General features: G+C 43.7%; 1 protein-coding gene across 1 annotated transcript; it reads left to right on the forward strand.

The window, feature by feature from the left end:
• Window positions 1-870: 870 nt before the first annotated feature.
• On the forward strand, window positions 871-23,921 carry PANX1 (pannexin 1). Its single transcript, XM_062514359.1, has 5 exons — window positions 871-1,321; window positions 10,525-10,664; window positions 19,786-20,009; window positions 21,533-22,203; window positions 23,836-23,921. The coding sequence occupies exons 1-5, from the start codon at window positions 1,141-1,143 to the stop codon at window positions 23,919-23,921; spliced, it is 1,302 nt and encodes a 433-aa protein (XP_062370343.1). The 5' UTR covers window positions 871-1,140.
• Window positions 23,922-24,269: the final 348 nt, after the last annotated feature.

A 24,269-nucleotide genomic window follows, 5' to 3' on the forward strand; every position in this document is an offset into this window, starting at 1 on the left:
GGGGAAAATGCCACAGTACATGATGCTAGGTAGGTTAGGGGCTTGGAGCATCTCTCAGACTGTGGTGGGGAGATGAGTGCTGAGACAGCTGGACCTCATGAGCCTGGAGAAAGGGCCTCAGGGTCTCTCCATCGTTTGTGCAAATAGCTGATGGAAAACTAGCATGGACAGAGCCAGGTTGTTCTTGGCAGTACCTGGCAAGATGACCTGAGCTGATGGGCACAAACTTGACACAAGAAGCCTCCATTCAAACACTGTACCTGGACTGAGGCAACCACAGACATGGGTACAGACTGGAAGAACCCATTGAGAGCCCCCCTCGTTGGGGGTCCTTGTGGATGAAAAGCTGGACATGAACAAACTGCTCAGAGTGCAGAAAGCTAATCTCATCATGAGCTGCATCAGAGTGTGGCCAGCAGGCCAAGTGAAGTGATTCTGCCCCTCCACTTTGCTCTCTTGACACCCCACCTGGAGCGCTGTGTCCAGCTCTGGGGCCCCCGGCACAGGAAAGACATGGACATGCTACAGCACATCCAGAGGAGGCCACAAAGATGCTCTGTGCGGGGGCTGGAGCAGCTCTCCTAGAAGACAGCCTGAGAGAGCTGTGACTGTTCAGCCCACAGAAGACAAGGCTCTAGACAGACCTCACTGTGGCCTTCTAGTACCAAAGGGGGCTTGTAAAAAAAAAAAAAAAAGGGAGAATGTCACTTTACAAGGATATGCAGTGATGGGAGAAAGGGGAATGGCTGTAAACTGAACGAGGGTGGGTTTAGAATAGATTTTGTGAAGAAATTCTTTATTGTGAGGATGGTGGCACAGGCGGCACACGTTGCCCAGAGAAGCTGCGGATGGCCCATCCCCGGCGGCGTTCAAGCCAGGCTGAATCTGTTCTAGCGGAAGGTGTCCCTGTCCAGAGCAGGGGGGCTGGAACAAGATGACCTTTACAGTCCCTCCCAAGCCGAGCCATTCCCCGTGCCCGCAATCCCTCTCCCGTCCTGCAGGACGCCGCTCCTCGGCCCTCACGGCGGGGCCGGGCCGGGCCGGGCGGGGCTGTGGGGGCGTTCCCGGGCGGGGCCCGGCTCGGTTTAACCCGGCACGGCACAGCATAGCACAGGCCAGCCCGGCTCAGCCGTGCCCGCCATGGCCATCGCGCACATCGCCACCGAGTACGTCTTCTCCGATTTCCTGCTCAAAGAGCCGCCGGAGACGCGCTACAAGGGGCTGCGGCTGGAGCTGGCGCTCGACAAGATCGTCACCTGCATCGCCGTGGGGCTGCCGCTGCTTCTCATCTCCCTGGCCTTCGCCCAGGAGGTCTCCATCGGTAACTCCGGCTCCCCTCTCCCCCCTTTCCCGGTTCAGGGCAGACAAAGGGCTCGGCGGGGCGGGAACGCAGCGCTCGGCGGGGCTCGGCTGCCGGGAGGGATCCCGTTCGGTGCAGGGCAGAGGGCGCCTTTGGGCCGCGGGACGGAAGGCTGCCTTCCCGAAAACAGCCGTCCCGGAGAGCATCCCTGGCAGCAGGCTCGGCCAGGTGTGCTGAGATTCCCGGCCGGCCCTCCCCGCGCTTACCCGAGCCCTCCTCCTCGCTGGGCGTTCCCCGGCTGCCGCACCCCGTTCTCCCAGCACCTCCCGAGCAGGAGCCTTGTTAGCGCGGCAGACGCATCCTCTCCCCTAGGAGCGATGGGGAGCGCTGAAGCCGTGGCTCCCTTTGTTTCCCAGCGCAGTCCAGGCTGGAGCAGCCAGCCAGGATGTGCCCCGGGAGCTGCCCCCGGCACCTGGGGTGTTTGGCAGTAGGATCTCGGTGTCGCTCACAGCTGCCAGGGCCAGGAGAAGGAAGGGCTGTCAGAGCTCTGCCTTTATGCTGCAGGCGGCTCGGTGGGGTCACCCGCAGGACGGGCAGTGGGAGAGCTCTCTAAAGCTTTCCGCTGCTCCTCTGCCCTTCTGCAGCTGTTCCAGTTCAGTTTTCAATTTCTGCTGTGACTCGATAGATGGAACGATGCCTTATAGGTAAAAGGTCAAGTTCCCCAATTATTTTACTATCTTTTTATTTACCCACCTCCCCAAGTTACAAAAGTTGTCATGCAGGAGCCCTTGGCGTGAGGAGTGGAACTAAATGATCTTTAAGGTCTCCTCCAACCCAAGCCTTTCTATGAATTGCTAAGAATAACACTGTATGAATAAAGATTTCAAAGGTGAATAAGCAATGCTATCCATTTTGAGACAGGGTGAATCACAGCCTTTCAAAGAGATAGATCCATTTACTTCATGTACCTGTTTATTGGCATTCAGCGTTATATACCTAATCTCCATCATCTACAGGACTGAGTCAAGTGAGTATCAGGAGCACAGAATTGGAATGAGACTTTGAATGAGTGGTGAATCTGTGCAAAGCCATCATGAATAGCATTAGTCAGATACCAGATTAAGAGATAAGATGCCCCAGATTGCTGTATTTACAAAAAGCTACGTACCTATTGCACAAGATGTGCACCAGATCACTGTGGCCTGCAATAACAGTGCTGGGGAGAGAAGGACAGCCAGACTGGGAATGCTGAGACCAGGTCAGCTCAGTGGCAGCTCTGTTCATCCAGAATCTTGATGGATACATCTGTATTTCTGTACTCTAACCTTCTTTTAGTTTTAGATCTGCTACTGATATATGCACATTTCTTACTCTTAAAGCAATGACAAAAAAGGGTTTGCATTTCCATACAATAGCTTGTATATGGGCCCCTCAGTTCTTCTTTCTACTTCTACTCTAGAAGTGCTGGAGTTTGAAATAGTGCCTGTGTATCAATGTTTCTTTTATTTCTTTCATTTTCCTCCCTTACACAAAGATCAAGCGCACAGTTGAACTGCAGAGTTTGCTAAAGTGTGCCTTTCTTTCAGATGAACCAAGTTCTTGTCTTTCAATTATTTCAATATTAAAACTATTTTGAATTGAACTTGTGTGTGCAGTAGATTGATCAAGTGAGAATGGAAACATGGGCTGCATCTTGCTAGTGTGTCTTTTTTGTTTATGATCCTGAGAACCTGTTAGAAGAAAACATTGTGTTGAAAACTGAGCGTTTTATTTGAAAAATAAATATTCAAGTAAGTATGAGAAGTACTTATTGTTGTTATTTCCGGGCGTGTGTGAAACTGCACCACGTGGTGTTCATACAGAAAGTGATAGTAAATCAGCCATGCTGCTTTAGGTGACAGCTGTCACCTATTTCCCACAGAGTCCTTGCAGCTCAGTAGGCTGGCTGCTTATGGGACAGCCCAGAAACTGCTTCCATTAAGGCATTTGGGGGAATGCTGAGGATTTTAGGGGCTGGGAGTGTTTGTGTTGTGGTGTTCAGCCAGTGATAAAATAGACAGCAAGGTTTGTTTTCAAACACTTTGTGGTGTAATCCTGCTCTGAAAAAAGCTCAAGAGTGCTAAACTGAGGGGAAATGTCAGGGTCCATTTTTAGGTCTGAAAAAGACCAACTCAGAGGTGGATGTGAAAGTGTTTGGTGGAAATACCTGCCTCAGAGTACAAAAACAGAACACCCTTTCCAAAAATGAATGCTCAGCTCCTATTTCTATTGGGATAATTGCATTCTTCCCACCTCACGTTCTCTTGGCAGCTCATCCTGTCACCTGCCCTTCCTGCTCTGCTTTCCTGTTCCCTTGCAGTGTGGTGTCAGACACCTGCAATTTTCCTCCTACACGTGGCTGCTCTTAATTGTGCTAAGTTATTAAACTGTTTACAAAGGCTGTGGAAGTTTTCTGAAGCCACCAAGTAACTTCTAGCTTTGATGTGAGTTTCAGGAAATAAATGAGATTCCAGCTGAATCACAGAGGATTTCTCTGCTGGAGGTGTGGAAAACCCAGCTGTAGCACCCAGCCAGTGAGCAGTGCTGAAACTCTGGGGTTAGTGCTTGCATCCCACTTTGGCATTCTTCAGGGACAGGAGGAAAACTAGCCTGAGTTTACTTTTGGCTATACTTTAGAAACCCAGTGTCAGTTGTGGTTTTGTGGGGATTTTAACCTGGTTCTGGTAGTAGTTAAGCAGTGATTGAGCTGTTGTCTGCTATCCCTGGGTATCTTTGCTGCTTGAAATCCTGCACCTGTTACCTCTTTGCAGCTTGACCTTGTTTTACACAATTTTACATAACTTTATGCAGTTATATATATACTGGGAATGGGGAAATGGAAATAACAGTAGGACTGTGAGAATTGTGTTGTACATGTATATTCCTTATGTTGTGGCTTGATGTTATTCCCTTACACTATTTTGCAGTTCATAGGTAGATTATGCTAGAGGCGGTCAGGTAGTGTGGTGACAGAAACCATCTAAATATAGCTAAATCAGTAATTCTTCTTATAAAGGGAAAAAAAACCCCACTAAATTTGAAAGATGGAGCACCCTCAGCATGTATGAACCAGAAATGGATAGAATTTTATCTGTGTCATTTTTGGTAAGAACAGCTCTGAGTCAGGATTGAGATTCCAGTTTCTGAACCCAGACTATGTGTGTTACAAGATGTGCTTTTTTGCTGTAAACAGCTTGGCTGAAAACAGAGATATTTATTCCCAAGGCACTGGTTGGAATAGAATTCTGCAGCCCTGAGCAGGTACAGTCAGATGAGTAGAGAAGAAATTGAAACAAACTGCTTCATTTTGGCCTCTACCGAATTTCACCTTAGTTCTGGAAAAATATCAATGGCTGTCTCGGGTTGCAGCTTGAAAGAAAAGTAGGTGTGAGAGCTGTCCACTCAACATCAAATATTTTCATCCATTTTTTTAGGAGGGCAACTGTGTACTGCTCATCCATGCTTGTCACCAAATGATGTTTGATCTGCTGCATACAATAGCTTTCAGGCACAGCTGTGCAATGGGCCCAGCAGCAGCCTGCACTGGCTTCTGTGGGAGGTGATGGCTGGGAAGGGACACAAGAAGGGAGGGAGAGAGTGGAGAAGAATGGAATTTTGTGGTGGCCGCAGCAGCCCTTACTACATGTTTGGTTTGGGTGTTGGTTGTGCATGGCTCATATGTAGCTGGGATGAAGTAAACCACATATTTTAGCATCTCTGTTTTATCATATAAGAAAACACCTTGTGAACCATTCCAGGACACAGAAACCATCACATGTTGAATAAAGACAGTTGAGAAACTTAGTTATAATCATAATTAAGGCTTGGTTAGTGCTGCTGCCTTATCATTTGTGGCAGGTTACTGGGCTAGGAAATATCAGACCATGGGCCAACCCACAGCCTCTGCATGAATCTGTCAAAATGGAGATTTGCTGCTCTAAAACAATCTTATTTCCCACTGGTGCTCTCTGGTGCGTCTTACCATTCTGGAGGGAGTGCTCAGGGGTGGGAAGGTGGAGCCTTGCCTTATGCTATGCACACCATGGGGTTAATGTCCCCATTGACCACTTTGGACTTGCCCAGTGGTGATAATCCTTGCATGTCCTGCTCATTTTCCACTGCATTTATGGGTACTTTTCCCACCCAGTTTGTTTCTTTAGTTTCCATCCTTGCAGTTGGCTGCCTGTGGGACTTGAGGGGCTTTGGCAGACAGGGAGCACAGTGGAAGATGTTAGTGGGGAACTCTGGGTGCTGCATCCCAGAAGCTTCTGTAGGAGCCAGGATAGCTTCAGTACCCCTTACTGCACATCCAGCTGGGCCTGCATCTCTCTATATAAGTTGATCTTGTGTCTGAAGCAGTCATGAGAATAAAATGCATAGAAAATGGAAAAATAAAACACCCAATTGTGAGACTGAATCACTGCAACTATACTGAAAAAAACCCAGTCTTTACTCTTGAACTGGGCTCCTTTCTTGCTGCTGAGAGCTGGAAAAACCCCTCCCAGTGCTGCTGAAGCAGGCTGTGTGCTAACAGTTGACATTTGCACACCTTGTATTTAATTTAGCAGGGTGCTGTGAAACCCAGGGCGTTAATGAAGAACTGAGACAAGTGTGTGAGTAGCCTCAGCCCAGAGCAGCCAGACAGGCTGAGGACTTCTGTCAGCAGAAGTGCAGATCCCAGCAGGATACCCTCTGCTGCTCTTTGGCATGTAAAGGAGTGCTCCGGAAAGAGCAGCAGTTCCAGCATCAGGCAGTTCCTACCTGGGCAGCCAGGACAAACTTGCAGAAACATTTGCTTTAACATCAAGTCGTAAGTTGTCACTGGGTGAGCATCTTCAGCTGTTAGTAATATTTTTTCTTTTTAATTCCTATAGAGCCAGCTTTACATTTCCTGTGGAAATGATGGTAGGCTGCTTTAGTGGTGGAAATTAAATTCAGAATTCATTTTCCCCATGAATCAAAAAACTTCTCACTCTGAAGGCTGTTCTTGATGAATACCCAGCTGCATGACTTTGAGACTTCTCTGAGGGGCAACTTGCAGCCCCCTAGAGAGAGAAATATACCTGATAATTCCTCTGACCCCCTTCATTTAAACATTGTATCACCTGAGCCTCACATTCTGCTGGTACTCCATTGCCTAAGTACCTCTGGGAAGAGGTTCTTTTCTCCAGTGCACCCATCTGCTCCATACTTCCTTCTTCAACAGATTGTGTTTCACCCAACCTTCCACTTTGGTCATTCCTTCAGGTCTGCTCTTAATGCATGTGTGTACACCTGTACACCCACATGTACGTTTGTTTCTTCTTTGGGATGCATTGAAATTCCTTTAATTTTTTTTTTAATATTGGTGGGGAGGATGTGTGTTGGATGGTGCCTGGCAGTCTGTACATTGTCTGTGTGTGTCTTGATTTTCTTGTTTAGGTTTTTCTTTAGTGGCTACTAAACAGCGTAATTCTTGCTAGATGAAATCAGATGTTTCAGTATCATGGCAAGTTCATTTTGTCTGGTGGGAAATTATAGTAATAATTAATGGCCAGGTTTTCCTCCAGGTCTATGCAAATGTTTTTGCAGTAACTGCAGTGTATTAGAATCCAAATAATTACTTACTGAATGTTTAATTCTGTCAACTGCAATCATTTGGTTCAAGAAAAATAGCTAAGCCTATGATTAGCATTGATTCTTGAAAGTCCTGTCTGTTATTTGCAGTTTCTTAATTAATTCTGTAAGTCAGCAGAGAGGTTTTGAGCCACTGAAGGAGGAAACCAGTCTGGTTTGCTGGCTTTATCCTCTCTTTTGTAAAGAATGCAGCCAGAGGGTGCTGATCCCTCAGCTCATCCTGCCTTGGACCCAGCAAAGCAGTCCAGTACTGAATAAGGATTCTCCTTGCAATCTGAGATTTCCTTGGGGTTCTGAGAGTTTCTTCTCATACACTGATTTCTTGTGTAGGAGCTGCAGAAGAGCCATTTGCAGGGAAAAAAAGGTATTCCTGGTAGAGACAAGTCATGGGGGCAATAGCTGGAAGTTTGTTGGCAAAGCACCATGAAGAACCACCATGCCACAACTGCTTGGGGTGACAGCTCCTCCATGCTGTGCACTGGCTGCAGTGACTCAGGCTTGTACTCTGCACTCAGTTGCGTGCCTGCAAGTAATTCCTGCTGCCAACAACCAGCTCCATTTGGTAATCTTAGCACTCTTGGAGAAGTGTTGTTTCATCATACATGGCTGCACACCCATTTCTGCCTTAGTTTTCTGCTGCTCTTTTGGGTGATCTGTCTTTAGGACAGCCATTGTAAACAGCATTTTTTTATCCTCATTTGTTTGCAAAAGTAAAAGTCAAATCCCTATTGCTCCCTCTCCAAAGCTAATTTAGTATCAGGAAGTGGTTATGAAAAAGGTGCATTACCAAGTGTAATGATAAATTAGCCAAAGACTGTTGGGATAACTATTTAACAAATGCAGTCATTTGTTATTTGTTATCCTTCTTGCTGTGTATTTTATCTCCCTGTTGTTACAGGCTTGTTTGCTGCTTTTCTCTTTCCCAGGCTATTACTTGTGGGAGCAAAGGACAGGAATAGCTTCATGTCAGCAAGCCAGGAGGCTGTTCCTGTGATAGGCTCTCATAAACTAGCCCTGTGTATAGCTGTGTGCACAGTGGGTCTGTGGAAAGCATGTAGCCCTGTGCCAAATTTCTACAGATTTTCTTTTCAACTTCTTCCAGAACAGTCCAACATAAATTATTGAATTATTACTTAAATTATTAAATTATTACTTATTAAATTATCTCTATCTATATACTGCTGTTACTCCATTGGAGGAGGGAAGGCAAAGAAGATGGAAAATGGTGACCATTTTCTGAGGCATGTAATGGTCTGTGTTTTGTATGGATGATGCACAAAAACATCTTCCCTGTCTAAATCCTAACATTACTACCGTTACTGCAAAGTTGTAATTTGAATTAACAAATGTTGACAAACAAGACTGCGGTCAGTTAATTAAAAACAAGCACAACAACTGGAGTGTCCCCCTGCTTGAGGCTGAGATCTCTCTGCTTGGCTCCCAAGTCAGATCTCCAGTGGCCCTGCTGAAGCACTGGGAATTGTGAGCGATGGTCACTGCTCTGCTGCAGCACTGGCACTGCTGTAGCTGTTCTGGTATGATGTTGTGCACATGGCGTTTTGGAGGCTGGCTGCCTTTTTTTGTCACTGGTTTTGGAGAAGGGGCCTGCCTGCCTATTTCCTCACTTCTCTTGCCTTTTAAACACTCCATCACTTTAAGTGGTGTTCCACGCGTTGATGAGAATGAACACATGGAATGTGTTTCTTTTTGTGGATACACAAACATGAATAAGACAAAGCATCTTTCTGAACACTCCATTGCTCTTCTTTTGAAAGGGTCACTTGTTTGCTGCTCCACACTGAGCACAGCCACCAGCAGGAGATTGGTTAAGTGATGAGTGCAGGGCATGAATGGTCCCTATCCAGTGGACATTAAATGCATGCTTTTCTCTTTGCTTTCTTTCTCCCACCCTCCTCCCCCCCCCCCCCCCCCTTTTCTTTTCCCCTGTACTTTATTATTTCTTGGGTTTCTGCAACTAATGGAAATCATCTGGAAAACAAAAACTCCCAAGGCTTTGGGGGAGTGCAAGTGCTTGTCTGGTGCCAACTTTGCTAAATCACATGAGCTCTGAGCTCTGCTCTGATAAACAGTAACTTGTTTTCCATAAGGGAGACTTGTGACAGGTCAAATCATGATGATCAAACCATGTCCTTATGATGCTATAGCCCTAGAAATAATTATAACAGTGACTCATATGGAAAGGCTTTTATTCATGAAGCTCCTTGACTATGCTACATTGTAAAGAGTCTGTACAAGTTACAAGGCAAATGCAGTTGGCTCCTTTTCCTAAAGAAGTTCTTATTCTCTGAAACTAAACTAGCAAAAAGGCACAACAAATGAGTCTTATATTACATACTTACTCCCATAAAGCACACAGCAATGCCATTAGCATAACTTAGATGAATATGTTAAGGGGAAACAAATATAGCAATATTTCTCCCCTTTGGTCCTTTGATACTGGCTAAAGTGTTGGAAGTGTTGCTCTCAGAGGAAATGTTCATAGAAGAGCTGTGTCCACTCTGTGTAATTATTTGATGAAATGACTGTCCTGTTGTAACATTTATGAAAGTCTGGTGGAAATGTATGCATTTTGGGGACATTGCTTTCACTTTCAAAGCTTCAGAAAGGAAGTTTTGCCCCTTCATCCTGTTTTACTGGCATTACCTGAGGAGCCACTGATACCCGATGTCCCATAACCACTCTTCCTGTCTGAGGTATGCTGTGGGAGCAGTCACCTGGTGCCTGTGACTGGCCAGAGCAGAATTTGACCCTAAGGCTGGCAAATAGCTGCCCTTGCTGTCAGTTAGGGCCTTGATCTTAATTTGGAGCTCCTGAGCAGCTGGAGAGGTCCTGGCAATAAATGGGAATGACAGTGTTATGTGTAATCTTGGACAGCACGTCACTGCACTGATGAGGAGAGGCCTGGCACCCTTTGGAGATGTCTGGGGCCACAATTTCTCTGCCAAAAATTGCAGGAGGAAGTCCTTGTTTTTATAGCTATAAATTGAATCTCTCCAAATAATTTGCAGTCTCGGAGGCAGAAGTGGCAGCACCCTGGGAAAACCTGCCCTTCCATCATTGCATTGACTGCTGGGCTGCAAGAATGGTGTTAGAGGTCTTGTTAGAACAGATGTGTGAGCTGTAGGTTGTGCTTATGGGAAGTTAGGACACGATGGCATTTGTTGCCTGTGGCCTGATCTGGTCACACTTTGTATCTGTTGGTTCCTCTTTGGCTAAACTGAGTTAAGTGCAAGTGAGAAACGTCTTTAAGGTCACATTCCCACAAAACTTACAGAAATGGGCCTAAAAGATAGGTGTTCTAATATGCTGTTTCAGCCCTTAGGAGTCCTCTTTAGATGGATCCCTGTGGGAGTGACAGCCTTTGGGTGCAGTGGGAGCTCAGGACCTTCTGCCCTGTAGAACTGCTGTGCATTGTCTGCTCACTTAACCTGATAACTTTGAATACCTTAACATCTTAAATATGCACTTTTCTTCCTAAACTTGTTTCCTTCTTCTTTTTTTTTTTTTAATCTTTTGAGAATGCAATAACTTTTGCTTTGTTTTCCCAGGTGCTCAGATAAGCTGTTTTGCACCCAGCTCTTTCTCCTGGCGACAAGCTGCTTATGTGGACTCCTATTGCTGGGCAGCTGTGCAGCAGAAGCAACCATCCCACAACAACTTAGAAAACATACCCCTGTGGCTGCATAAAGTATGTATAGATCTCCATCTCCTGGCAAAATTATTCCCACATTGAAACCTACCTTTGCCTCGCTTTTCTTGTTTATCTGCCCTGCTCTAGTCCTTGCCTTTGACTTGACTCTGTTTTTAGGATGTTTTCTTTCCCTTACTTCCAAAGATGGTAGTACTAGAGAAGGTATTTTCTACTTTTAAATAAAGGGCCACCGGTTATCTGATACAAGAGTAATGTTAATGTTGCTGTATTGCCCTGGAGTGAGTGCTTCACCTGGCTTTAGTCAGGAACTATTTTAAAACTGGAATACAGAACACAGCAACTGCCTTAATGCTTGTATCAAAAGCTTATTTTAGAAAAACAGGGTAATAAAAACATTTTATATTTTTGTTGTGTTACTCTTGTGCATGGACTTGTGGCAGATAGACATTTGGGAGAGATGAAATTAATCACTGGTACCAACAGGTTTAACCCCTGTTTTCAGCAGGCTATTCTGCATGTCCACATGCAAACCATGAGCTGACTTTCAGTGCTTCAGGTAAAGCAGCATCATATAAAGCACAGAAGAGATGTATTTTATGCGTTAAAAGTGCAGTGGATTTTAAGATACTTGAGCTGGCTCAAAGTAGTTAGCTGAGTTTTGGCAAGAGTTACACACTGAGTTAATGCCATGCCTGGAGCATGCCTGGAGCTGACTCAACTCGAGAGGCAGCTTCAGCCTGCTTGAGCAGTGCTGATGCCAAAGTAAGAAATGCTCGTTTGGCTCTGCATATCTGTGTTCTGCCTTCCTCAGCCCTTTTATTACTTGTCCCAGCAAATAAACCCCTGGGAGCAGAGGAGAACCTGAGGTTCTCTGCTAGAGGGAGCTCAGGTATGAGACCTGCAGTGCCTGCATTTCTGGCTTTTGCTTCTGTATCCTGAGCCTCAGATTTTGTTATACAGTCATCTGGTGGTATAATTACTGACAGACTATTGAAGGCTGTCTCTGATTTGTTTGCCAACTCAAATAATTAATTGAGAATTTACTGTTGTCTTCTCCAAATAGCCCCACTGATAACCTTGACCAATAGGCATGTGTTTCATGAATATTCAAACAAGCTTGCTGGTGTCTAGCCTGAGCTCTTCCTTGCACAGTGAGGACTCCACTTCATCCAGACCTTCTACAGAGGCCAAACAAAGCTACTGGAGCATCTCGCAGCACTGGAAACTCCACCTGCAAATCTGGATATTTTGCTGCCCCTTTCTCTTGAGGGAATGAGCTGTTGTTACCCAAACTCTTTGTTGAATTTCATGTGGTAGTCACCTGCTGATAGCACTGTCTGCTTGTTTGCCAGCCAAGAATAGGTTAAGCACTCATACTTTTATGATGCAACCCATGTTAATTTGCTGACTAGTGCTGTATCAGAAATTGCTGCAGCTCCTCCATGATGTGTATGGTATATGATATTTCCTTGTAAATATCCTGTAGACTGTTTGCAGGAAGTGCATCTGCACAGCTGAGCCAGGGGCTGTAACAGGCTGGTGACTCATCTTCCTAGATCCATGATTAACCACCCACCCTTCTGACCCAGACACTGGGAGCTGCAGATGCTCTTTGGAGCTCAGTATTAACTAATATATTTCTGGTTGTTCACCAGCCTCCATGCTTTACAAGCTTACAGGGAAGGAGTGGCATTACAGCTGTTTAACAGTGAACTTTGGTTCCCACTCTGGTATCTGAAAGCTGATCTTTGCATCCAAGGCCAACAGCTGTTGAGTGGCTTGGGATCACTTCTGCAGGATGACTTGGGTTCTTACCCCAGCCTTGTACTGCAAAGTATGCACAAGCTCATTGCTCTGCAGCTTTTGGCTAGATAATAATTTTAAAAATGGCTGGAACAGAGCCTTTGGGAGCACAGTGATGTTAAGGAGAAAAGGGAGACTTCTGTTCTCAGGTCAGTGGTGATCTGACTCTGCAAGGATGCAGAGGATGCACACAGAGGGACAACGGGGTCATTAGGCCCAATTCTTCTTAAAAAAACACTTAAAAACTTTTTTTCCTGCTTTCTGGGAAGCAGAGCTTTTATTTGCAGGGCATCTCAGGTTCTTTCCAAAACTCTGACTCACTCAGTATCTCACTGTATTGGCATGCTGGAAGGCTCCATAAAAACTACTTAAGGAGGCACTATATAAAGGTTTGGGGTGAATGAGATTGTAGGCCCCATTACTGATTAAAATGGATGGGTTTCCTAATGGTGTGTTCTCTGTGCTCTGTCAGAAATACAGCCTCCTGGGCAGTGCTCAGTGTATACAGAGAGGAAGCAGGAGCAGGTAGCTCTTTGGTGAAAAAGCCAACTTGTAGTAACCTGCACTGCTTTTGTTCTCAGCATCTGGTTGCTCTGGAGAATTATCAAGCCCAGGTTGCATTACAGAAAAACTGGAACCTTGCCATCTCCCTCCTATTTCAGAGTTCAAGTTTGCTCTGGGATTTTTGTTTTTTTGAGCAGTAAAATGTAAGTTTCAGTTCTGGGCACTCCCCAGAGTTTGGCACCTTTACTGGTTGTCCTTTCTGCTCTAGGAGGTCTCTCCCAGGGGTTGAATATATCAGTTTGGAAACTGAAAAGGAGCATACTGCAGACTTTTGGGTTCCTTGACTGTCTAGTGGTCAGTGAGCTCTTAGTGGGTGCCCAGGACCTCTCTTCATGGAGAACAGGAGTTCTGAAATTTCCAGTGATCCTGGGAACTCTTCACACTGGATAACCCTTATCAGGAAGCAAAATGAGTTGTGTACTAAAATGCACAATTCAGTGAACAAATAGATAAAAGTATAATAAATGTGCAGATAGATAAATGTAAAGAAGGGACTGTGGTAGGTCCTGCCTGCATTCTTAGTTTAATGCTAAGATTTCCTCCTCTTCATCAGTGGAAGAGCTGTCAAAATGATTATATGGTTGAGTCCTCTGACAAAAGTCCTCTTTAGGTTTGTCATTGATGAAACTTACTCTGGTCAGGCTTCACTATTTTGTTGCCTCTGTTTTCTTATGGGATTTTCCATTCAGGTTTAATTCCCTTAAGAGGTTTCATGTATCTGTCTGAAGTGTCAGAACAGAGATGTTGGTTTCTAGAGATGAGTAGTAAAGACTGACAGTCAGTGGTGATGAGGGATGGAGGAGTTTTGCATTTGCCTGCCCTATGCAGGTAGTTTGCTTGTTGTCTCTAAAGATGAATGTTCTACCTGACAAGTTATTTTGGTAAAATATGTCTTGATTCTTAACTAGAAGGAGAAGAGAAGCTTTTGGCCATTTTGTGTGGGTACTCCTCACAGTCTAGTGAAGGGGAAGAGGAGGAGACTGCACTGTGAAGCCTTTTAAATCCATCTGGCACAGAGAAATTTATAAAAACTCAAGCAGGGGGACAGTGAGCATCATCTTACTGACTCTGGATAGTAACCAAGCAAGTTGAGGGGTGGTTGAATACTGAGTGGTGACCACTTTATAGTCCTGAAATTTGTATTGCTAGGATGGAGCTGCCTATGATCAAGAGTCTTCCAGATTTTTTTAAATTACTGTATTTTCTAGGCTGTTATTAATTAGTGAGAAGCAAAGAAGATAAAAGTGAACAAAGAAGAGGTAAAGGGTTGTTCAGAAGAAGATTTGTACTCATATGAAATGCAGGCAAACAATTCATTTGACTGAAAGAAGAGGTCTTCACATGTGGCACAGCCAGGAGAGGTCAGTTGTCTGACTCAGATCTTTCCAAGTGCAAGACAGGTGCTTTGGGATCTGCTGAAAGCATTGCATACAGAGAGTTGTTTTGTGGTCTTTGTATATGCATGATGTAAAATTATGTGAAAACCCTCACTTTTGTAATAGAAGTAAGATTTACCATGGACCCTTGAGTTGTTCTTCGAGTCACTTGTCTGTGAATACACCAAAACAAACCTTGGGGTTATTCATTGTCTTGATGGTACAGTTATAGTCGTTATTTTTACTTGGTTCTAGTTAGTCAATGTTTGTACAATTTCTTAGTTGACTGAGGGCTTGTTGTGTTTCACCTGTAAACCCTTCCCAGAGAGATTAAGGGCTGTCAGAGCAAGGAAACCCATATGCAGATACGTTTATAAATGAATCTAGAAGTGTAGTGCTAGAGCTACTTCAGTCTCTTGCAGATGGAGTCATCCACTTCACTCACAAGAGAGAAGCAACAATGTGTTGATATAAAAGAGTGAGTTAATACAGTTCAATGGTAAATGTGACAGTGGTTCATTAAGATTTGGTGGGAAGATACACTTCATTATTTAGTGCATGGTGGATAAAATGAGAATTGTTAGGGAGACCCTCCTGTTGAGTCATGAGGTTCAGAAAGGACTCCTTTGTAATCTAAACTTCTCAGAGGGGAGTTCAAGTGTGTCTAGGTTCAAACTTAGTCCCAGACTTCTCAACAATTTGTATCTGAATGATTATATGTGCACTATCAATCCTTGATATCACTTAGAGAAGATTTCAGGCATGCTATTAATCACCTAGAGACAGTGTGTTACAGCAAGGAATTTCTCAGCCTTGAGGACTAACCTTGAGAGGTATCCCTGCTTAAGGGGAGAACCTGGCATGCAGTCTGTGGCCATGCAGGAAAGGTTAACAGGCCCTGGGCTGGCTGCCTGCTGCTTAGGGAGTGTGGTGATTGACTTGTGTATACCAGCAAGAGGTCTGGGTCACAGTTCTAGGCAGCCCTTGACTAACACATTGCCATCTGTTCCCCAAAGTCCAGAATAAGCTGGATATGGCATCACAGCCTCCACTGGTGATCATGGCTGGAGTTAACTGAAACTGGAAAAATGCAGTTTTGAGGCTATATCAAAACAGGCGGGATAAAGGTTATGTAGGGTTTGAGATTCACTTGTGGGTTTGGAGACAGGATAGGATCTCATTTAAAATGATCAGTCATTTATAGCTGTTTTTGCTGAACACCGTTGAGATACCTCCCATTGCTGCAAACAAAAATAGGGTCATATCCAGAGGGAGTTTAATGTCTTCGCTTCTGGAAATGTGTAATTGCTGTCATTATCCTGTTTGGGGACTAGTGTCTTTGCTTGGGTTCTTTCCAAAATTGGAACTGAAGGGGGAGACATCTCACTGTGTTCATGTATTTTAATGTCAAGTGAATGAAGGCACATCAGTGCTCCATTCTTTTAATTGTCTGCCAATTAATTTTCTCAAGGCTGTTACCCAGACCTGTGCAGCTGAAGTTTTGTGCTATTTAAAGTTACTCTTTGACCATAGTCATGTAGATGGAAGTCAGAATGCTTTCAGTCACTTGTATAGTGTTTGCTCAGGGGAAACAGGGACTGAAGTTGCAAGATGCAGTAAAATTAGAAAGCTGTTTTCTAAATATCATTAAAGTTACTTTCATCTTCTTCCAGCCATTTTCATCCAGACTCTGGCAAGTTTTCTGTAGATTAGGCCCTTGAAAATAACTTTTGCGTCACTCCACCAATTCCAGCTAATTTTTTTGCATGATAAAAGCATATTTGAGGTTATAAAGTGGATATTTTAAATGCCCTTTTAACTTTTTTTGCTGTGTATTTACTTCATCTTAGCAGAGTTGAAGCTGGTGATGGCAGACTATTTTGTGCTTTGGTATGATTTTTATTTCTACCTTTGGGAGAGCGTGTTGCTTATGCATCTTTGAGAGACAGTTTTGTGATTCCAGCACCTTACCTGCTTCTGCAGATGGATTGCTTAAATGCCTCTTCTTCTCTACCCATGCACATGTTCTTGCTGAACAGTAGTTGAATTCTAGCAAATTTACTTAAACAGCCTGGAATGTGCACAGGGCTCAAAGACTTGTCAGGTGACATGGCCTGCAGCAGTACAGGGGCAGCCTCTTGGCTTCCAAGTGCTCTGCTTCCTTGGGAGCCTGCTGTCCCCCTCAGTGTGCCATCAGACTAAGGGCCAAGCAAGGCAGGAGAACCTGCTTCCATCATCCTTAGCTTTCAGGAGCTCAGCAGTACATAGCAGAAAATATACAGGGCACTGCAGTTTGAGTCCCTGCTGCACACACTGCTTGTTTTGTCAGTCTTGTACTGAATATGTCGAAAAGAAACTTGATAACTATACAGGAAAGGAAAAAATGAGTTTTACTTCTGGGCCAGTATCTTTCTCTGGCATACTTTTGACCATACAGTTCTTGGGATCAGCAATGCTTCCTTCTACTTCGATGATACAAGCTACCCAAGGCTGGAGCGGCATTTCTTCCTTGTGTATTCAGCACCTTGGGAGCAAATAAGCCATAAAACCATAAACCATAAAAGAAAGGTAAATGCCATGTAGTTGTCTGTGCACAAATACCACAGAGTCCTCTTCTTAAAATGGGTAGTCATGTTTGACTGTCAAATGTAATCGGATGAGCTGGACAACCCAAGTCTATTGCTCTGAAACCTAGGACTCATGCCAGATGACTTTGCAGTTTCACTTCTGCCTGTCATTCAAGACCTTAAATTTTAATGATTCAAAACAATTTGCTGGTTATCTACGCCTACTGTTAACAAACAGAACAAGTGTATCTTTCATTTTTAAAAAAGCCAGGACCTGAGAAGGATGGAGTTGTGCATCAAGTGCTGTGGAAGAAATGGCAAATACATTTGCAAACAAAAAGAGCTGCACTAATGATCACGTTGCTGCTCTGGTTTTGAGACTATTCTGGAAAGAGTTGCATAGAGTTTACTGAGGCTGCCATAAGCTGCAGCTTTTGGAGTGTTGAGAGCCTGGTGAGAGGAAGCCCAGCAAAAGTGCCTTTTCCCCAGCAGTGGGATGCTTCTAGGTGAGGAGGCAGTGGTGAAGGAATTGGGGAGAGGAGGATGTGCAAGGCAAGATGGCAGGGACTAATGAGGGGCAGGCTAGAGTGGGACATTGGAGGACATCTGGGACAGAGCAAGAGGGCTGATGCCAATGTGCTACACAAGTGCAGAATTCTTTTAAGTTATAAAGTAAGAAGTGGAGACTGGAACAATGGCGGTTTGGGGCTATCTTGCCTCTTAGCACATATCTTGTAGAACTTGAGATAAAGAGATCTCTAGGATTATATGGGACACTACTGATGGTGTTTGCAGTTTTGAGAGTCAGGAAGAGAATTAATGAATCTTCTTATGCAAAATGTGAAATGAGTGAACACTGAAGCCAAGCAGTGTAAACCAGTGTAAGGCATTTTGACTGCTTCTTCCAGAATCAGATGTATCTTTGTTTCTTTCCCCACCTGGCACCAGTGGAGGGTGGCTCAGAGGTGTATGACACAGGTCTAAGTGAAGTCAAACAGGCTTTGCAGCTATATAAGCATTTGTTAAAACCTATGGAAAATGGGTTGCAGCAGCTTAGAGGAGCTTAGGTAAGTATAAGATGGGTTCAAAGACAGATAATTTCTATTTCTACATAATTCAGAATTCAGAGGACTGATAGAGCCTGGGCATGAAACCATTAAGTTTTGGGTAAACCAAAGCATCAGGATTCAGACCTGGTGGCATTGTCCACAGTGATAAATAAGAAGAACAAATTCTTGTGCTGCTGATGAGATGTCCCAAATATGTTGGACATGCCAGAGCTTTACATCTCAGTTGGGAAGGCTAGGTCTGGGAGAAGGAGGATGATCTGTTGTGTAAAGAGGAGGGAGAGGCAGTAGTGAGGGCAGAGCTCTGCACAGTTATTATGGGTTGCTGTGGGTAAGGGAAGTCAGTCATTTAAGGTCTAATACATCATATGCATTCCTGCTGTCAGTAATAACACAGGAGTTTGCTTTAATGGTAGGTGATATTAGAAGTAATTTTCCTGAATAAAATGTTCCATAACATCAAATTACTTACTTTGTGCATGCAAAACTTTAATCTCTCTTGATTAATGCAAATACAAGTTAACATAGTTATATTAGGTCCAGATTTTCATCTTGTTATATACCTGCAAATGTACGTGTAGCTTTTCTACTTGCAGTGATTAATGATTTCAGTTCAAGCTTCCTCTAAAAATCTCCACTGGCTTTGCCAATGAATGTGCATGGGCACATGTCTGTAACACTCATGATGTCTTACAAATATGTTTCATATTTGTTCAACTAATTTAAAGTTCCTTATGAACTGATGCTGGATTTGAGTTAGGTGGGCTTGCTATCAAAAGCTGAATGTAATGAATTAGAGGTTGGCCAAATTTGCAATATATTTTATCAACAAACTGCTTGTCTAACCAGGTCTTACATCATGTCTCTGTAAGGGTAATGCTGTGTATGATTTTATACTTCAAATATAATGTCTGAGTATGTAGAAAACACCATCTTTCCTGCCGCTGGAAGGAATTAGAGTTAAAATTGCATGACAAAAACTACTTGTTGATAAATAGAAGAAAGATGGAAAAACTTCAAACTTGCATTTTACACCTGGTTCAGCCCTTTCCCTAAGCAGTTGTGACCATATAAGGGCTGACTTCTCACTGCTGCACTAACACCAGACCATTCTGATGCTGTGTGTTGGTTTCCATTTAGGTGCTATCTGAAAATATTTAAATACTCTGAAGTATTAAAGCCACGCTCACATCCTTTGCAGTCCTTGGATGTCATGCACTCTGAACAGATGTGTGTTTGCAGGCAGAGGCAGAGCTGTAGCAGGTCTATCCATTAACCTCCTGACAGCTAATGGAAATCTTTCAAGGAAAGATTTTGCTGGTGTTTGAAGTGTTCTAGTTGCTATGAGCACTGGTGACACATCGAGGAGGGAGAGTTTGGTGATGCTGTCTTCTTTCAGTCAGCCCCTCTGATAGTTGCTTTGCTTTGCTATTTGTTTTTCCCCAGGTTAATGCTGTTTTTCTCAATGTCATCTCCAGCAGTTCTGAATATGCAGAGGATTGAAAATGTTATCAGGATGATGGCACCTTTATTCTGTGTGCTTTTTTTCCTTCAATGGGGGGAAGCTCTAAGCAGCAGCAAAATTACTGGAGCTGTCTGAAAAGAGATTTTGCTTTCTCTGCATATCCCAAATAATCACAAAATTGGGTTTTTGTAGAAGGATTTAAATAAAATTATAGGGATTTAATAGATCTCTAGGAAACCTAATACTTACAGGGAATGGTGGTGATTAGCTGACTTATGCAGGTGAAGCCTAATCAGGGTGGTTTTCTCCTTGCAGTTCTTCCCATACATCCTTCTGCTTGTTGCTATCCTGCTGTATCTACCATGTTTGTTCTGGCGCTTCACTGCAGCACCTCACCTTTCCTCAGACCTGAAATTTATTATGGAAGAACTTGACAAAGCCTATAACAGGGCAATCAAAGCTGCTAATAGTATTCGAAGTGGAGACCCCAGGGATCCTACTGACTTGATTCCAGCTACTAGTGAGAACTTGACACAGAGGTAAGATGTTGGAGCTTGGCTTTCTCTGGTCTTTTCTTCAAGTTGGTAAAAGATGTGACATCTGTACTCCCTTAAAAATTTATTGCAGAAGTTTGAACGGTGACCTGACACAATTTTAAGTTTGGCTAAAAAAAAGATATCTGAAATGATTACTTTGGCACATGGAGCTGGAACTTATTTTCTTTTTTCAAAGAAAACATATAATGAGCTCTTCAGATTGCTTATTACCTGAGATGTTCTGACTTCTTTAGTTGTAGTAGGTGTTAAATAGTTTGGCTCACCACAGTGTAAGAAAAGAGATACTTCAGTCCTCAGTTCTCAGTGTTGTTGACAGTCACTTGCACTCTGTCAAGTTACTTGTCATCTCCTGTTCTTTGAGATCTAGGTCTGCAAAGCTTCTGGTCAAAACAAACAAACAAACAAACAAAAAACCACAAACATCAAAAACCCACAAAAGCAACCCCCTCCCCTTCTGATCAGGTTGGTGCACTGTTCCAACCAGATCCAGTTCCTGCCTTCTTCTAGGTCAGGGTACCTGTTTCTTTCTGTATCTGGGGGTAGAGGTAGTGGAGTGGGGACTTGGGTTTCTTCTTTCAAATGTGGAGTTAGGTCTCGACAAGTAAAAAGCTTTCTAATGTTCTATTATTGAACAAGTGCTTGGAGAGTCTGCTTTTCCACATGGATTTGCCTGCTGCTCCTGTTTTGTACTTAAACAAAAAATAATTTTTTGCCATGAGGGCTATACAATTTATTCAGTTTTCCAGTGTTTGAACTCTTTGTTTCTTAACAGAGTTAAGAAAGTGAAAAAGTTTGCAACTTTTCTGTATTAGTGTTGATACCTTTCATTTATCTGCTGTTCGATTGGTTTTCTATTGGCTTCAATAGAACTACCTTTGATTTACCTCAAGAAGAGAATGTGAACTTGTTGGATTAGGTTCGGAGGAGGATTACCAAGATGATTAGAGGGATGGAACACCTCTCTTACAGATACAGGCTGGGAAAGCTGGAGTTCTTCAGCCTGAAGAAGAGAAGGGTCCAGGGAGACATTAAAGCACCTTTCAGTACCTAAAAGGGATATACAAAAAAAAAACTGGAAGGGGCATTTTTAGAGGGGCTTGTAGTGACAGGACAAGGAGGAAGGAGGCTTTAAACTGAAAGAAAGTAAGTTTAGATTGGGCATTAGGAAAATATTCGTCCCTGTGAGGGTGGTGAGGCTGGCACAGGTTGTCCAGAGAAGTTGTGGATGCCCCATCTCTCAATGTCCTCAGGGCCATGTTAGGTGGGGCTTTGAGCAACTTGGTCTAATGGAAGGTGTCCCTGTCAGAGGAGGGGGATTTGTTGGAAATAGATGATGTTTAAAGAATCCTTCTAATGTAAACTATACTGAGGTTCTATGATTTTAAGAAGTTTTCCAATCTTTTGTCTCTTTTAGAGTGCTAGGTTTTGTTGGTACTTGAGGTAGGTGAATGCTGCAGCATCTGATCTATATGATTTGATGTGTTTTTTTTTTTCCTCTTTTTCAGTTTATGGGAAATATCTGAAAGCTACTTTAAATACCCAATTGTGGAGCAGTACCTGAAGACAAAAAAGAATTCTAAGTGCTTAATAATTAAGTACATTACCTGCCGTTTGCTCACACTAGTAATTATTTTCATTGCATGCCTCTATCTTGTCTACTACATTAGTCTCTCCTCTTTGAGTGATGAGTTTCTCTGCACTATCAAAACTGGGATCCTAAAGAATGACACAACTGTTCCAGAGGTGGTTCAGTGCAAGCTTATTGCTGTTGGTGTCTTCAAGGTACTCAGCTATATTAACCTGATAGTCTATCTGCTGGTGATGCCCCTGGTAGTGTATGCAATGTTTGTTCCATGGAGATGGAATTCAGGTATTCTCAAAGTGTATGAAATCTTGCCAACTTTTGATGTTCTGAAGCTTAAGTCAAAGAATTTTGATGACTTAAGCCTTTACCTCCTCTTTCTTGAGGAAAACGTGAGTGAACTTAAATCATTTAAATGCCTCAAAGTGCTGGAGAACATTGCAGTTTCTGAGAAGTTTGATGTCATGCAGCTTTTGGTAAACCTTGGTACTATTAAGACTGATACCATAGATGGGAAGCCAGGGACGGCCGAGTTGGAGAAGCCTGAAGAAACAACTACAGAAGGGCTGGAAAAAGAGGCAACAGAGTTACAAGGTAAGCTGATCTAGATGTGTATTCCTACCAAAAACTTGCTAATATATTCTATAATATAATGGACCTGCTTAGTCCTTGCTGTGTTGCTGGCTGTGTAAGTGCTGTAACCGCAGAAGACTCTGGTGGTGTAGGTCTGTGGCACAGCTAAACGCTGAAGTTTTGTTAGGTTGGTGGTCATTGCTGATAACTCTGCTCTGGCACTAAGAGGCTTTAGCTGTTTGAACTGTTTAAGACCCCCTACACAGTAGGAAAGCTCTAGGGTAGGTTGTGCTTGAAGCAGCTCCGGTGAGAAAGCTGGTGGTTTCAGGACTTTTCTTCAGATGTTAGCTCCAAAAGGTAGTAACTGCTGCTTCTGCTTCTATTCAGGCTTTGGCAGAAGTCTTGGGTGAATATAAAAATACATCTGATGCTCAGAAATGCTGCTGGCAGAGGAACAGATAATGAAAAATAAAGGGAAATGGGACTGGGGTCAGTAAACATGCTCCTGTTCCTGCTTTGATAGAGAGCAAGGACGATTGACTGTAAAGAGATTTTTATAAAATGGTTCAAGTCAGTCTGGATTGGTGCAACAGTGGATATCCTATCAGTCCCATGGCCACCTTGAGCAATCACTCATATGAGATACAGTCTAGGATTCTGTCCTAAAAATGTGACATATCTTAATTGTGAAACCAGTTTCTTCCTCAAGTGCAGAATTAGAGAAGCCAAATATCCAGGAAGAGGTATAAACCAAAAGTGATGATGCTTTAAAACATTAAGAAGCTTGCCTGAGTACGTGAGCACAATGCTGAGGGAAAGTTAAAGAGCTGTTTCAAAGGTAGGAGAAGAATAAATGTTTTCTCTTCAGAAAGCTATGCCCTGTAATTAATAAAAAAGAAGCATCAATAGCCAGGGGTTAGCTGTTCCTCTGTACTTGGGTCAAGCAGTTGTGGTAGGCTGAGATTTGTAGAAGTCATCTTATACAACAGGATAATTCAGAACAATCAAGCAGAATTACTTTTGAACCAGAAGAAGCCCTTTTGGCAGCCAGCTCTTGTGCAGCAACTTGGATTAATTCTGACAGCATATAGTTTTCCTTTCAAATCTGTCAATTTTTTAAATAATAGGTGGGTTTGGAAGTAAAATGTAAGAGCCTAAGGTGGAGATCTGGGCTCAGGGAGCTGAAAAAGTTAATAGAAAAGCTGACTCCTTTTTATCTGAAAGCAGAATTTTTGAGATGTTTTTCATCTCAGGAAAACACTTCAAAGATTTCTTTTTGTCCATATCAGAACAAACTCATGCTTGAAGCTCTGTTGAAATGAATTGCAGAAAGAAGCTGCTGAGCTCGGGCTGGTGCAGCCCCTCTCCTTCTGCCTGGGGACAGCTGCAGGCTCTGCTACCCATCAGCACAGCTTCGCCCACAGCTCATCATCTTCTCTATCCTTTGTGGTGTCAGCATGTTTTCATTGGGGGCTGTGTTAGCAAACCAGTGGTGGGTGCTGGCTCTGGGAGAGCGATGTGCAGGGCACCCTAGTGCTGGGCATGGGGACAGCTGGCAGTGCAGCACGGGCATGGTGGCAGCTCCTTTGTGTGCCAGAAAGTGTCGAGTGGTTTGATGGCCTTTCCTCTTCTAAAACTTTACCTTCTCCTCAGTTCTGACAGACCGTGATGCAAGTGGCAGTGTGAACACGAGAGAAGACAAGAGGCTTCGCCAGAGACTTATAGATTCTTCCTGCTGATGCTTCCCAGCTGCAGGAGCCAGGAGCCCGTTCTGTGGGAAGGCTCCTCCTCTGCCTCCGCTGCGCTCAGCGCAAGGTGCTGCTCTTCACATGCGACGTTCTCAATCTCCTGACAGTTCCCCAGAGGCCAAACTGGTTTACAGACTATTTGTTATATAATGATCAGGAGTCATGTGCCTGAAAAAGCATGTGATAATAATAACTTCCGTTATTTATTAAAAAAATCCGATCACACACAAGGAGGAGCAAGAACAAAACAATTTTGTCGTGAGTAACAAATGATGTGCATTGAATGCAGTTGAAGCTGCCAGCTGGACAGAGCTCGCTCCATGCTGGACAGGGATATAA

Source organism: Cinclus cinclus, chromosome 2 (assembly GCF_963662255.1).
Source record: "Cinclus cinclus chromosome 2, bCinCin1.1, whole genome shotgun sequence".
Lineage (NCBI taxonomy): Eukaryota > Metazoa > Chordata > Aves > Passeriformes > Cinclidae > Cinclus > Cinclus cinclus.

What these genes read in the sequence shown, in the direction of transcription:
- PANX1 (XM_062514359.1), top strand. Translation starts at nt 1,141, where the DNA reads ATGGCCATCGCGCACATCGCCACCGAGTACGTCTTCTCCGATTTCCTG. An exon ending in AGTGAGAACTTGACACAGAG is followed by an intron (nt 20,010 to 21,532) that starts GTAAGATGTTGG and finishes CCTCTTTTTCAG; the next exon opens with TTTATGGGAAATATCTGAAA. An exon ending in AGAGGCAACAGAGTTACAAG is followed by an intron (nt 22,204 to 23,835) that starts GTAAGCTGATCT and finishes CCTTCTCCTCAG; the next exon opens with TTCTGACAGACCGTGATGCA.